General features: G+C 34.7%; 1 protein-coding gene across 1 annotated transcript; it reads right to left on the bottom strand.

Annotated features, from left to right (window-relative positions):
* Positions 1-502: 502 nt before the first annotated feature.
* On the bottom strand, positions 503-14,612 carry LOC104618720 (DNA endonuclease RBBP8-like; the record flags this gene model as incomplete). Its single annotated transcript, XM_010284390.1, has 5 exons — positions 14,383-14,612; positions 9,139-9,181; positions 4,478-4,573; positions 2,343-2,455; positions 503-578 (listed from the first exon to the last, which is right to left on the bottom strand). Coding segments are annotated over exons 1-5 (440 nt in total), but the record flags the coding sequence as incomplete, so codon positions are not given.
* Between the last annotated feature and the right edge of the window lie 226 nt (positions 14,613-14,838).

Genomic DNA, 14,838 nt, shown 5'->3' with positions numbered 1-14,838 from the left:
TTACCACAATGTTATATGGCACATTCTTGCTATCATATCAGATTACAATTTGACAATCAATTTGTAGCTGATTGTTTTTATGGTTTTCTTTTTAAATTTACTATGTTTTTTTCTTTTTAAAATTGTAAAATTATCATAAGTTTATTTTAAAAATTTATTGCAAAATCCTGGGACTTTTTGACTAGCTGAAAAACCACTTTTCTGAAGTCTTCACCTAGGAGGAAAGACTTGGTAAAGAGTCAACAGAGGCATAAAAGAATGAGACATAAGGCCAGAATAATCTTGAAGAATCATGAGGTCAAACATAATTTTTATGATAAATTTATCTCGCTCTTTCAGTTTAAAAAAAGAAAGATGCACACAGTTTAAAAAAGCAAAAATGTTATGAAAAAAAGAGGAAACTCAGGTTTTAAAGACTTAAAAGCTGATGTTTATATTCCCAGACATTACTACTGAGGAAGGAGAAGGGGAGGCAACATCCAAAAAAACCCTCAAAACTTACTCCAACTCCTTCTGTAATTGTTGGAACTGTTCAGTTATCTTTTTATTTTCATCCTGTAAGTTGTTTTTTTCATTCACTGCAATTTATAGGGGAGGGGGAAGAGAGAAAGAAAAAAAATCAATGCACACATGTTAACATCATATCATACCTAATTTGTCAGGTCTTTTAAGGAAACAGAACCAATTCTAAAATGTAATGCCATATACCCTCTATGGCTTACCAAAATGTATTTTCAAGCTAGTTGTTAAAAAGGTTGCAAAATGATGCGTTAGAAAAGGCAAAGGTGTCACAACTACTGGATCATATTACTTCCACCCAATCATTAACTACTTTTGTCCATGTACATACAAGTGAGACTGTGTTGTAAAGATGAATGAACTGTTGCTCAGCTCCATGGACAAAATTGCTTCCTTAGGTTGAAGACAGCCTATGAAGTATAAAGTAATTAGAATTTGGTTTTAGCCACCGAAGCGACCAGGTAATTAGAGGGAATGTGAAAAAATCCTCAATTTCTTAAAAATCAGTTAAATATTTTATCAGAAATTTTTTATTTACTTTTCTTAATTTCCAGTTCATTTTGCACATATTTCACAAAAGCTTACTGCATCACCTTCAGCCTCTTTTCCATGCTGTCTCACACTAATGTAGTGAGCTACATTATGTAGCTAATAATGTCACTAGTAGACACTAATGTCCCAGCTTCTCCATTCACTTTAATTTTTATTTTCTTGTTCTTATTTTTTGTTGTGTATTTTACCTCTGGATTATTCTTGACTGACCTTTTTTGCTCCTTGCAGGAAATACATAAGTTGTCATACAGACCTCAACATAAACCCGCAGAAAACCACTGTTCTGTCAGATAGTGTTCAAGAAGATTTGTACCCAATAGATCTCACCTCGATTCTTAAGGCTCAGAGATTTATTTAAAGATTAGTTGTAACCTGTTTGTTGTTAACCATTAAACTCAAGAATTCAGAATATTTATATTTTATGTATATCCAATATTAAAGGTCCTTGAAAAATTTATGTATTTTATATTAGTACAAAAATCTAATATTTCTATAATTGAAATATTTTTGTGTCTGGAATTTCTCATATTTTAAATCTCATTGAATGTCTGCTTGTTCTTGATAAAGCAAGACAACTAAATGACACATAATAATTAATTAATGGTGACGATACCATTAACATTTTAAAATCCTGTCCTGTATTTTTTAGCACTTTACACGATCAGTCTTTACAAACTCTCCTTTTAAGACATTTGTTGTGTCCTGCCTTCATGTCACCCAGAACATTTATTTTTTGCCATCCCATATGTACGACTTCCTGATTTCAAAATGAGCTGGCTACAAGCTGCCTGGCATGAAGCGATTCTTTTGTGGCTTCAGAGGGTGATGTGAAGGTTATGGGTTACTGCAGTGAAACTCCAAGACCAACTACAGGACACAAGCTGGACCCAGAGAACTTCTATTTGAAATCGCTATGTTGTGATCACCAGTTACTTTTGAAGTCAGGGTTTCCTTAGGAAAACTGGCAGTCAGTCATTCTATGCTGTAGGAATAAACAGTAGCAGCCACATTTTATCTACAGTAGCTACTTTAACACTGTAAGATTTTCCACGTCAGTTCACTTTCAGTATCAGTACTTCAAGCTAAGAAGGTGGGTCAAATGACTAGTAATTGGTATGTTACCTATTTTCAGGGTGTAGAATTAAGTATCCCCTGACTGAACTTGGGCTTACTAAACACACATACATAAATTATATCCAGTTACAGGAATTCATGAAGAACTAGTTTACAAAATAGTATGTTTTGTCTTAAGACTCATGGATAAAACTCACTAAGCTCAGTGATAAGTTTAAGATTCTGCTGCCGGATATTTTCAAACTCTTGCTGCTTCTTTCTCATATGTTCTTCAGTTACAGCACAGCGATCACATAATCCTGCTCTTAATCTACAATAAAATTAAGAGAAAAAAGTCCCTCTGTTAAGAAAAAATTGCCATACATGAAGCAGATATCCACACTTAACTGGCCTTTTGAACAATGAAAACCAGAAAATTTGACAACTATGCAGAACACCACTAAGTACTGCGATTTTATATATTGACATAGCAATATTTTGAGATTTCTGAACATCTACTACTACATGTACTAACATTTGCATAAACGACTGTAGGTACTGGATACTTCTAAAGCAACATTAATTACTTGAATAAAGTGGACCATGCTACACCTTGCCACTGAAAGCCTTCTGAGCTGTCCTACTAAGAGTACCGTCAGATAAAAATTACCATTAATTGTAAGTAAAGTTCATTCAAGCAAATACAAATAAGCAAATCATTTCAGTAAATATAATTACTACTATATCTAAGAAAGATATATCACTGTCATTAAGCAAAGTAATAAAATAAGAAGGACAAATAATAAGTTCACTCTGTAACAAATACCAAGCAAATGTGAAATCTTTCACCTTTATCTAGACACCAATACTTAGAGGTGCATCCAAAAGTCCATGTGAGGCATTGCCTCCACTGTCTCTAATGGTTTAGATCAGCTGTTTAAAGCATATCCACTATCAGAAAAGGACTTGTTATGATCACTCCATCTTACCTGACACATTCATTCATGCAATTAAATGTGTGTTCATTTTACAGCTGATAAATGAAGTTTGTTTATTTCTGGTACACAACAAAAAGATAACAGTATTACCAAAGTGAAAAATCACACTCACACTCTATTTTGCCTGCTAAATAAGAGACCAATTGATTAAGAGTTTTGCATTGCTGCTGCTAGCATATGAAGAATTAAAAAAAAGCAAAAAACAAAACCCACCCAACTAAAAAACCCAGACAAAACACTTAAGTTTCCAATTCCACAGTTTAATATTACAAGCAAAAGCCATCTTGGTTTATGTGTATTTTAATATTGTGGAATTATGGAAAGAATAGAATACTGAAATGCCTCTTGATACCAGCTTATCTGACTGTGTAATAAACAGTGTATGATCATCTCCTTGTATTAAACCACTTTAAATACTCTTCTTTTTTTTCCCCCACAATGTGAGTACTTCATTTGCTCTAGGAATTAGAGAAGTCCCTCCACTCTGCAAATGTCGACATATGTGGTATGAAAGTTTATTACCTGAGTGGTTACAAGTTTATCCCTAAGGCCTTTCACAGAGAAACAGAGCTGAAAGCAGAATTTGAGTACCATAGCTCTAAAATTTGATGTACCACAGGAATGTGGGAAAATAATTTACTATGTAATAATCTCCTGTTCCCAGAAAGCTTTTGAGAGCCTATTGGCAGCAAATTTAACATACACTTTCCAAAACAGGTACCATTTTTAAAATATAAAAAAATACACTGTAATTTCACATCTATTGGTTTTGTTTTTCTATACCAGATTAAACAGGAACAAATAAAGGAAAAGCAGAATGGGTCAAAAGGTGATCAGATTGTCTAAGTCCATAGGAAGGCAAAAGACAAAGCCTGTGATTACATGTAGGTAAAACAGACAACTGGTAAAAAACACACCCCCTCAAATCTGAAAGATTTCCTAGTGAGTTATTTCATGAGTTTCAAAGTATATTATATGGCTTGCCCTTGGGTTTTGTACTTGTATGACATCTCAACTGATAGCAAACTTACCTCTACAAAAATGGATGGAAAATTATGTGCTTTAAAACAGCTGTCTGCCTCCCAAGCTGATCTATTTAATTTCTGTTTATATTAACTGAACTAAGCAAGCCAAGCACTTCAATAATAACAAAATAAGAAAAATATAATTCAGTCATAAGAATCTAAATTCTACAATTTTCTTTAAAACACACTATTTGGATTGTGTTAGAAAAGGAGTGGTCTACAAAAAAAAAAAAAAGAAAAACCAGCCCAAAACTCAACTTGCAAAGTATGCAGAACTACTCTGTAACAGCAAAACACAACAAACCCAAAAGCTAAAAGACACTACTTCACCTGTCTTCTAAAACCTTGATAGTGTCATGAAGTGCTTTTTGCTGTTCTCTGAGCTGCTGGTTCTTGGTATAAAACTCTTCAAGCCTCTCTGCATCCCTAAAATCAAGTAGAGAAAAAGTTAGTTCTACCTTTAAATTACAGCTATGAGCTTTTCAACAGAGAATTCTCTGTGGCATGTTTCTTTCATATTCTTGGGAAATGTGATTATCATCAGCACAAAGAGTTAGTTGAAGATAAATGAAGCAAGTGTTACTGATGAAACATCCGAGTTGGGAAAGGAACAGCTAGTTTCTCATTCATATTGAAGCTGAGCTTCTGTTGATATATCTGATCTTTGGACAAAAATTGGAGCTGATAATCGCCAAGGCATAAAAGTTAATAATATTCAAACAACAATTTCAGGGAACGTAAGCTCAAGCACTTCTCTTATTTTACTGTGTAGCAACAGTTGAGCTATTGGGAAGCTAACTGGGGGCTTTAACAATCAGGTCATTTTGGTCTTGTCTTAGCAGTGAATGCATCTTGCAGTGTGGCAAACCACATTATGTTTTAAAGCTCTGACAAGTCTTTAGATCCATTAGAGGTTTAGTTCCCCAAGAAGCAATTCTGAGTCTATAGAACATGGATTCCCAGAATATGAACACGAGGAAAAGAACTCTCTTCCCAAAAAACTCAGAAACAGAAGATTTGGGGAAAACACCTTCTCTAAATGCCAGGACTATTTAATTAAGAACACTTCCTCCTCAAAGGAGCTAAGGAAAAGTGGTAACATTAACTACCCAGTTTTAGCTCCCCTTCACTTTTATTATCAGATCACAACCCCTTTTCCAGATGCAAACAAGGTACACAAGCAACAAGCACACAATGTTTTTCTTTGGAAAAGGAAATTGACTTTCAGTTAAAGCTAAGCAGCTGAATCTATGTAACAATGACTAACTTCTGAGAATTCATTCCCAGCTCTTCTTTTTACCATGGAATCCTTTGTGTAGTCCATGAATGCGGGTGTTTGTTTTCAGTGTGCCTAAGATGGATTATTTGAGGAAGCCATGAAATTGGCTCACAAAAGGCTGCTAAGCACACACACAACAGGAAATTAAAAATATTATCTAATTTGTTGATACAGTTATTTTACAGAGACATACTTTTAAAATTGCACTATCCCTTTAAGACACGTTAGTCAAATACATTCTCAAATTGCTGGTATTAGGGTAATACAAGAGATTAGCAATCGTGTCCAATTGAATGGGACTGCCAGAAGCTTCCACAGTGTACAATCATAAACATATTTTATGACAATATTCATAGATAAGTTTTCAGAATTTTATTAATTCTGAAATTTAAAAACAGGGATTTTATTTTTCTGTACTACCACCCAGACCAATATTGTCCTTTTCATCTGCATATGCAACATATAAAACAGTTACATGCAAACAGCATGAGGGACCATTTAAAATTTGTACTTTCACTTGGGGAGGACCAAGTGTTAGAGTTCTGGTACCTCAGTTCATTAACCAAGTACAGCAAGGCCATGGCAAAATTTAAGTCTGACAAAAGCAGTTTTTATCTTTCTGATGTTTATGGCATAAAAAAAATCCCTTTTTTTTTTTCAGATTATGCAACTTACAGAAGGCTTAAAATATCAAAATTTTAAAATCTTTTCTCAAGCTACTTTTAAGTCATTCTATGGCATTAAGATATTGAAAATAAAAGAAGACATTAACATACACTAATACTCCATGCCTACCACCTAAACCCTGTAAAATGTCACATTAAGATAGTAAAATGACAGAAGGAACTAGGGTTTGCTTTTAGGGGTTTTTTTTTTTGTTTGTTTTTGGTGGTGGTTGTTTTTTGGCTTTTGCGGTTTTTTTTCCGAATTCCATTGCACCCGACAAACGACAGACATTTTTGGCTATGAAGGCACTCTGCATAATGAACGGTCTCTGACCTAGCATTTACAAGTCATTAGCTCCAATGCTGAAGTTGGGTACAAAATAAGGTGCTCATTGTCAGCTGATTACCAAGTCTGAAATACTAAACCTCAGGTATTCAGACGCACCAAGGAGAACAAGACCTCCTATGTAAAAGTATTGTATCTACAATGTGGTAATTGTAGAAAGATTCCAACAAACAATAATTAAACCATTTGGTATGTGTTCAGTCACATCATTGGTAATATTCATCATCTAGAAAATTAACTGATCAACTTAAGATTTTCAGATTGTGGAAGCAACTCATGACGTACCAGGTTAAGTTAACAATTACAGCAAGAGAAAACTTCATCCTTTTAGAAGAAAAATGAAATAACTACTTCTTGTTACTTATAATTCATAAATGATGTTAAATTGATTTTTTTTTACAGAAAAGTGTAGCCTTTAAGTATAAAACATAGCACCAAATATTTGCTAACTGAAAGTCATCTGATAACCCAATATAATTTCATCTACTAACTTAAATATATTCCTTGTGATACTGCAATATGAATCTTCATGTTCAGAAAGCATATCTTCAAAATGTAAACAACACATATGCTCTTTGGATTTTAATGAAAGATCTGACAACATTCCATGACATACCCTGAACTCAAAATCTTGATAAAGTTCATATGAATTCCTGTTTTCAATTGACTAAAAATTCACCAACAGACCAAATAAGCAACAGGACTCTATTGCCACTTTTTTTTTAATAATTTGTGAACTCATGCATAATTAAACAGTGGCTGCAAATAGTATATACTGTGTTCTACTAGTGTTGGAGATTGAAGAAGAACCCCTATAAAAGCTGACAAATCTCGATCCTGAGGAGCAGGTCCATATGTGGAGGAGCAGGGAGTTAATTTTAGCCACATAGGTACTCTTGGGATTGTAAACTCTGCTGTAGATTTGGTGAATTGCACCTGCTCAGCAAGCATCAGAGTGACAACCTGCAGACAAAAGTCAAAACTATAGGCAATTATCTATGGCTTCACAGATGACATCTGTATGAATGCAGCTGAAATGTGAGAAAACACAATGCTGCGCAGGCTCAAAGTGCTACTGTGCATTATCAAATGCCAGAAAGTTGAGCAATACTTAACTGAAACAAGTAAAACACAAGCTCAGAGGAAGTCTGAGCACAACAAGGATAAACAAAATCCAAAAAGATATCTAGGGAAGGGAGAACACAGGCATTACACAACTGAAGGCAATCTCTTCCAACAGCCTAATGAAAAGAAACAGGAACACTTTACCTTTAAGTGAGACACAGTTATAATTAAAGTAGACATCAAGCTAAGTATGTACTGTAGTACAACCAAGTTATGCTAGAAAAGCCAGTATAATTTTAAGATGGATTTACATATTCATGTTATGCAAAAAGGAAACAAGGATTCACTAGAGGGAATTTACGCCTATGGAAAGACACTTTTGTTTCCCTCCCAACCAGAAATATAAGCACATCGGGGAGTTTAGCCAGTAGCTGTCAAAGATGCTAGGGAGTTGCTTGAGTTACTATTGCACAAAAAAAGCACATGATGACCTAATTTTTCTAGACTAGGGAAGGGTTATTTCCTGCTTATACAATTTGAAAAATATAACTAAAAAGGGAACAACTAAAAAAACTAATAGGAATTAATGAGGAAGAAAACTGACTAGATGATGATAGAAATGTTAATTCTGAGAACCCACAAACTATCCTTGAGAGCACTGTGGCTATACTTTAAAACTAAGATTGTATCTCTGTGACTGCAGGTGGCAATGCTGGGAATAAAAATATGGAGCATTTTTGCTAATTTTAAGAAGATTTTAATTTCTTTAACATATCTAATACAATCATATTGTTTTCCAAAGTGGTAAAAGATCAAATAATTAATTTTTATTCCTTCTACACAGCACTTTATATAAAGTGCAACTCATACTACAGGTCATATGTCATATTAACATAATATTAATGTAATTAAATCTGAAGAAAAATTTGCATAAAGAATCACATTAGCATATCTCTTATCATTTAAACAAACATGGCTTTAAATCAGCTTTTATTTCCCTTCTGCTGACTAATGTTGTAAATACACATTTTGATTCTACTGTACATGTAAATTGTAATTCAGATTTTTTCCCCAAATTGCTTCTGAAGAAAGAACTAAAAATTAGTAGCAAATAATGACTGCAAAAGAAGTTACATGTCTTAAAATAGAAGAATTGGGTGAACATTAGCAAGGTTATTACCCAAATCTTTACTGAATGACTGAAAGAGTTAATTCACAACACCTGTTACTAAAGTCAAACATATAGCAAAAAAAAACCCCCACCAAACTAAAAATGCTGGCTTCTTGTTTTGTCACTTCTCTTTTACAGATTTGATCTAAATTTTAAAATGTCTCCCTAATAATCTTTCATATTAGAAATGTCAACATCTTGATAGGCATCCTGGAAATACTGTAGATATGAAAACCTCACCAGCTATTTGTTCGAGGAAGGCAAACCTAGTGTTTGGGTTACACACCCTATAAAGAGTTATGTATATCTTTAGATTACTTCAGCTGAATTATTAAAATGAGCAGAATTTTGTACATGTCTGAAGGAAGAATCCAGAAAACATCAATTGATCTTGCAAGAATTATGGCATATTAATGGTACTCAGACTTTCCTTTTATAAATTAGATCATCAGGATGAGTACTTACAAGCATCTTTCCTTTTTCAACTTAGATATTTTCAGCTGTAAGCCTGGAAAGTGGAAAGAAAATACATGTTATAGAATTCTGATTCAACAAAACGAATGAAACAATAAACTAACCCTCCTTTTGCCAATGACGTCTGCAAAACAGAGAAAAAAATTTCACTAATTTTGAGAGAAAATGGTTTACACTGGACTTCTTGAATATGTTCTACAGGATCTTGGAAACAAATATGGCTATTATGATCCCTAGGAAAGAAGGACTTCTTAAACACACACACGGATTCCCACTTCAACAGGTGTAAAAACACCTTTGTAAAAACACCACACATGAATACCAATTTTCATTGACTATGCCTACATAAGTAGCATAAAATACATTCTGCGTACACATAAATGCATAATACTACACTTGAAATGTAGCATCCAACCCTGAACTGAAAAATGTATTATAATGGGTACGCATATAGGAAACATTAAAAATAGACGATCCACGGCTTTAAAACACAAAAGGACAACATACTCTACTGGAGGTATGCGATCAGATCCTCACAGCCAAAGCTTCTTTGGAACCTCTTAAGGTGAACTGAGGAATGATATTTCACCTGTGGCCCTTCCCCCACTAAGGCCCACACACTCCTAAATGTATATTCTGTGCAGGAGTAAAAACGTTTGCAAACACAACTGATGCTCTCAGCAGGAGTGGCCAGCTGACAGCCCAGGATCTACAAAACAGTCCAGCCAGGCTGCTCACAGGTTTTGGGTGCCTGTGTATGTGCACAGACAGGGGCAGGAAGATAAAGGTGATTTAAGTACAGCACAGCTTAAGAAGTGGAATGTAGCGCTACAGAAATGCAGAAATGTATGTGATACTACCCACACACAAGCCGGCCATTCCTTCTAAATAAATGGTCAGAAATAATCAGACAGTGTAACATTTTCTTAAATACAAATCCAGTAGAAATTTTCATAAGGCATCAGAAAGTAATGTAACACAAATTTTTTTCCTAATGCCCTATTTTCTTCAAACTGTGGAAAGTTGTGACCAACTTCAGGTTGAACATAAGCTGTCTTGTGAGCTTTTTTGCAAAAGCATTAGTCATTTAGGATAACATGATGAACTTACGAAACCAGAACACTTAAGAAAACTTCTGACAGCTTTGAATTTAAACCAAAATATATACCCAATACTACATCTTACTACAGAAAATGTACGTTAAGGCAGCTAATAGACTATTTTTTTCTCTCCCCTACCACCCTCAACTGGGAACAGCTCAAAGGGGAGAACTACTTGCTTGGGAAGATTCACTCTTCAGGCCACTTGCAGTCAGGCTAGCCAGAGCCTCAGCAAACCCGTGCCACAGACTGCTACAAGATGCCAGCGAGACAATAAGGTACAAATGCACAGAGCCTACTTTAAAAAAAAAAAGTTCTTAGGAAATATAGCAAGATTTCTTTTATCTCTAAGTGTTCAACACCTGTGAGATGTTATGTTCTATCATGCAGATCAGCACAGAAAGAGGGTTTATTTTTTCAAGTAGTTGCTATTCATCAAGTCAATTAGGCATCTGCAATTAGAATCCCTATAAAGCATGCTTTAATGCTGCTCCACGCCCATCGGAAGGAATGAAGCTGCACAACAATGCATCTCCTGTATGAACAGGTAGTCTGCTCAGCAAGTATTTAGAATTGTAACATTGGCAACCTGAGCCACAAATTGAAGAGGCAGTGCTCAGAAGGCCCAGTACTGTGCTACAGGTAACATTATCTCCCCCCTCACCTGAATTCAGGAGGAACCAAACTAGTTACTTAAAGGTTGCATTTTTTCTTCATTCAAATGACTGCAATGAGAAGGCAGGAAACCTGTTTGTTACATTTCTCCAAGAGCATTGAATTACTACATCGGGTGTAATCTCTTCCTTTCGCCTTTAGAGAGCATTGGGACATTTTAAGCATACTCATTTAAAGAGCTTTGCTTTTTCAGATTTCCTTATTTAACACTCTAGTGAGCATATAAACTTACGTGAAACTACACTCCCAATTCAATTTTATCTTTCACACGGTATTTCTATAAAATGGACAGGCTGCAGACTATATAAATCCACAGTACCTTAAAGCTCATAAGTGCTTTAGCAAATGACACACTGTCTCCATTAAAGTGATGGAGACTTTCTTTAAACTATCATTAGGCAGATTAATTAAATGCACAACACTATTTTATGAAACTTGCAACTTGATCAGACTATGTACCAGTAATATTTTGATCAACGGCCATGACCATTTCTGTTCTGATGAATTTTCAAATGCATTAAATCCACTTAAAATGGACAGTGCCTGGGAAAACTGCAACATCTTTATCGCTTAAGTTTTCTCAGAACGGGTTGGACAACCTTCTGTCAGAATGACATAAACATAATCCTACCTTAAGGGCATAGATATGGACTAGATGACCTCCTAAGATCCCTTACAGCCCTGTTTTCTCTAATTATTTACTTTTAAGGAGCTTCCAGCCATTTCCTTTCCTACAGCGATCTATCAATGAGATTGCTTTCCTCATAATTTTTTCTGCATCTGTGACTACAGTATTTTCCCTATTGATATCTTCTGCTTTTCAGAATAATTGAAAAAAAAAACCAAACCTAGGCTATTTCTTGTACACAAAACTCTCCTCACATTTCTATGCTGAAATAGGTTTCTTTTTAGTATAGAGCTTTACACTTGAATTCATCCTCAGGAACCATGTTGATAAGACCCACATGCAGCAAGTACCCATATAATTACTTTGAGCTCAATGCAAGTAATAACACCTGCAGAAATTAGTCACTTTATAAACTGCATTATTAAATTCCCTTCTAATTTGTGAGTGCTATGCAAGTATCCCACACATTCTACAGGTAGGAAATAAACGTAAATATAGTTTTAATGACCATTATTCTGAGTTGCTGAGCACTTCTGAGTTCTGTGAAAAGTCAACTGACATTGTCCATGCCCAACACCTTTGGAAACTGGGTTATAGGTCACATAAAGTTTGAGAAAAAATGATAGCTATTTTTTCTGGAGAGTGCCAAAATTTGGAATTTTTTGCAAGTGATCAGTTTAAAAGAATAATAACCTGGGTTTGTTTAGCTAACACGCTGGAAAAATATACCCTTTACAATGTAGTAATACAAAAATTCAATAAAATCCATTTACAAGTGTATAAATTTGAAGTATTCTCTAGTCTATATTCTATAGATATATAAATATTATAACTTGTGTAATATGCCTGACCATTTCAAGCTCATGTGTCACGAATCCTACATTTCATGGAATTGTAGTAAATAACAAGAATTCCACAATTACAGTGTTCAGTACATTGTGCATTGCATATGCAAAGAGCTGCTTCTCCAACTACTAACTTCCCCTTAATACACCTTCCACCATCTTTAAAATAATTTTTTTGCTGACATTTAGATTGGAAACTCATGAGTCAATTTTAATTCTTATTTATAGACTTCAGACACAAGCAAAGTCCAGGCAAGCCTGTGTTTGATGTTTCTAAAATATCTTCCAGTACCATTTTCTATAAGAGGATCCCCACCTTTTGAAAAAATTAACTATCCTTCAGGCATGTCTTTGATGTTATCATGGAAGACCTAATTTTACCTAACACGGTGCGGGACATACTGACAAAGGGCTAGGCATGAAAAAGACTGCCTAGTGGCAAAATTAGCTGGCCCCACCCAGCATGCATTCTAAAAAGTATCTTCACTTGCATAAAGAAAACCAAAACTTTAAAATCACGTGCTGCACATCCCAAGAAACTAGAGAAGGGGTCACTTAACATTACCCTCTACATTAGAGCTTTTTGTTTGTTCAGTTTTTGTTGTTCAGACATGCCATAGATTGCCAGATTCCATTCTGTCAGTACTTCCGCATTTATCTGCAGTTGACATCACACCCGCTCTGAAAAGAACCATCAAGAATTAAAAAGAAAAAAAAGTAATAAAAAATAAAGAAGATTTTTTGTGTGTTTTAGGACACAATATAAAATCATATTTCATATGGTTACATATCCTTTTTTTAATGTAACAAAATGCTACTATCTTTCCTTTCAGTTGCCAAACTGACAGAAGTTTTTTTGTTTGGTGTTTGTTTTTTTTAAATTAGTAACAAAGCATCAAGGCCCAGTGTTGCAAATTGTTGAATCAAGACTTTTAGTGAGAGGTATGAAACATCTATATATTATAAAACAATCCCCCACATTTGTTGAAATTGAGACGTGATGATATAACTGGACCTAAATGGAGAGATCTAGAACTGTTTTGAAGCTTGTGGAAATGACCAAGGCAACTGGAACGGTCTGGCTACAAAGATCCACTTGCATAACTAAAGCTCGTAATTCACAATAACTTGCCTGCTTTTATTCCAGCCTAATAAAAATGCTCTCTCATGCATAAGGGTATGCTTATGGGAAGATTCAGTCAAATACTGTCTAATTCCATGCAAAAGAACGGATCACGCGACTTAAGAATAGCAGAACAAAATCTTAACTTATGATGTCTTTTTAGCACAACGTTTTATGAATACTACTTGTAAAACAATTTTATAACCAGAATATAAACATATAGTGCAACAATTTATCTTTACTTTGAGTTAGTCATTTCCTGCACCACTGAAGAATGACAGTAACAGTCAATCCATAGTAAAATTGATATCACAAGTCACAAAATATAGTGTAAGAATAAGCAATTCTATTATAAGTTTTGTTTGAAAATTGGGAACACTAAAAACTGAAGAAATACTTTTAACTTCATTAATATTAATCTGCAGTAGTATTTTGCAGAAGTTAGGGGAAATAAACAATGAAAACCATTTTAATGTATTTCAAGTGACTAAACTCAAAGGCAAATAAAAAGAAAAAAGCAAAATAGTCCATTGAATTACCTGATTTGGAAACTTTGAATCATAACCCATTAAAGACAAAGTAACTTTTAAATATGTCCTAAGCAAACACAGATCCCATGTAACGTGTTACTTTTTCTTCACTGACCCAGCAAATGATTTATACTTGTTGATAGTTTAAATCTAATCCTCTTAAGCCGGGATTAGATGGTCAATCTGCAAGGATAGTTTGTAATCATGCAGTCGAGCTTTCTGCATAAGACATTAAAAAAATCTATTTAGTTCCACGCAGATGGAGTGGTACTCTGGTTCAAAGTTTTCCCGCGCTAAGAGACAGCCTCTGTGAACCCAAACTTTAACAATTTACCTTGTACTTCTTTATCATGACATTCTTTCAGTTTGGACCACAATTCCTTGAAGAAATCTCCTGTAGGTTCTGCAGAGCTAGGGCTCCCACAGCTTCCTCCAGATGCATTCATCTTGCTTTTTTTCTGCTTCCGACTTCGTTGAGTTATTTGCAGAACTGTCTCACTCTCACACTTTAAAGTTTTAAATTACATAGTTATGAAGTTGTTTCTAAAGACAGGTGTATGCCTGTAATGACAGATTGACAACACTTATGTTTGCATTTATCAGAGTATAACTTGCAGCCATGAATGAAATACAAAGCTTACTGTCTATCCTTGTATAGTTGTACTTATATACTGAGAGTCACCCTGAAAGTGTGGAAGGTGCTAAATATTTTGCTGCCAGTAATTATAAACTAATAGAATTTTTTCACCCCCCTCAAACAGCTATCAACTTGAAATCAGACTACGATGCT

Source organism: Phaethon lepturus, unplaced genomic scaffold, assembly GCF_000687285.1.
Source record: "Phaethon lepturus isolate BGI_N335 unplaced genomic scaffold, ASM68728v1 scaffold57673, whole genome shotgun sequence".
Lineage (NCBI taxonomy): Eukaryota > Metazoa > Chordata > Aves > Phaethontiformes > Phaethontidae > Phaethon > Phaethon lepturus.
This window is presented reverse-complemented; position numbering and strand designations above follow the sequence as displayed.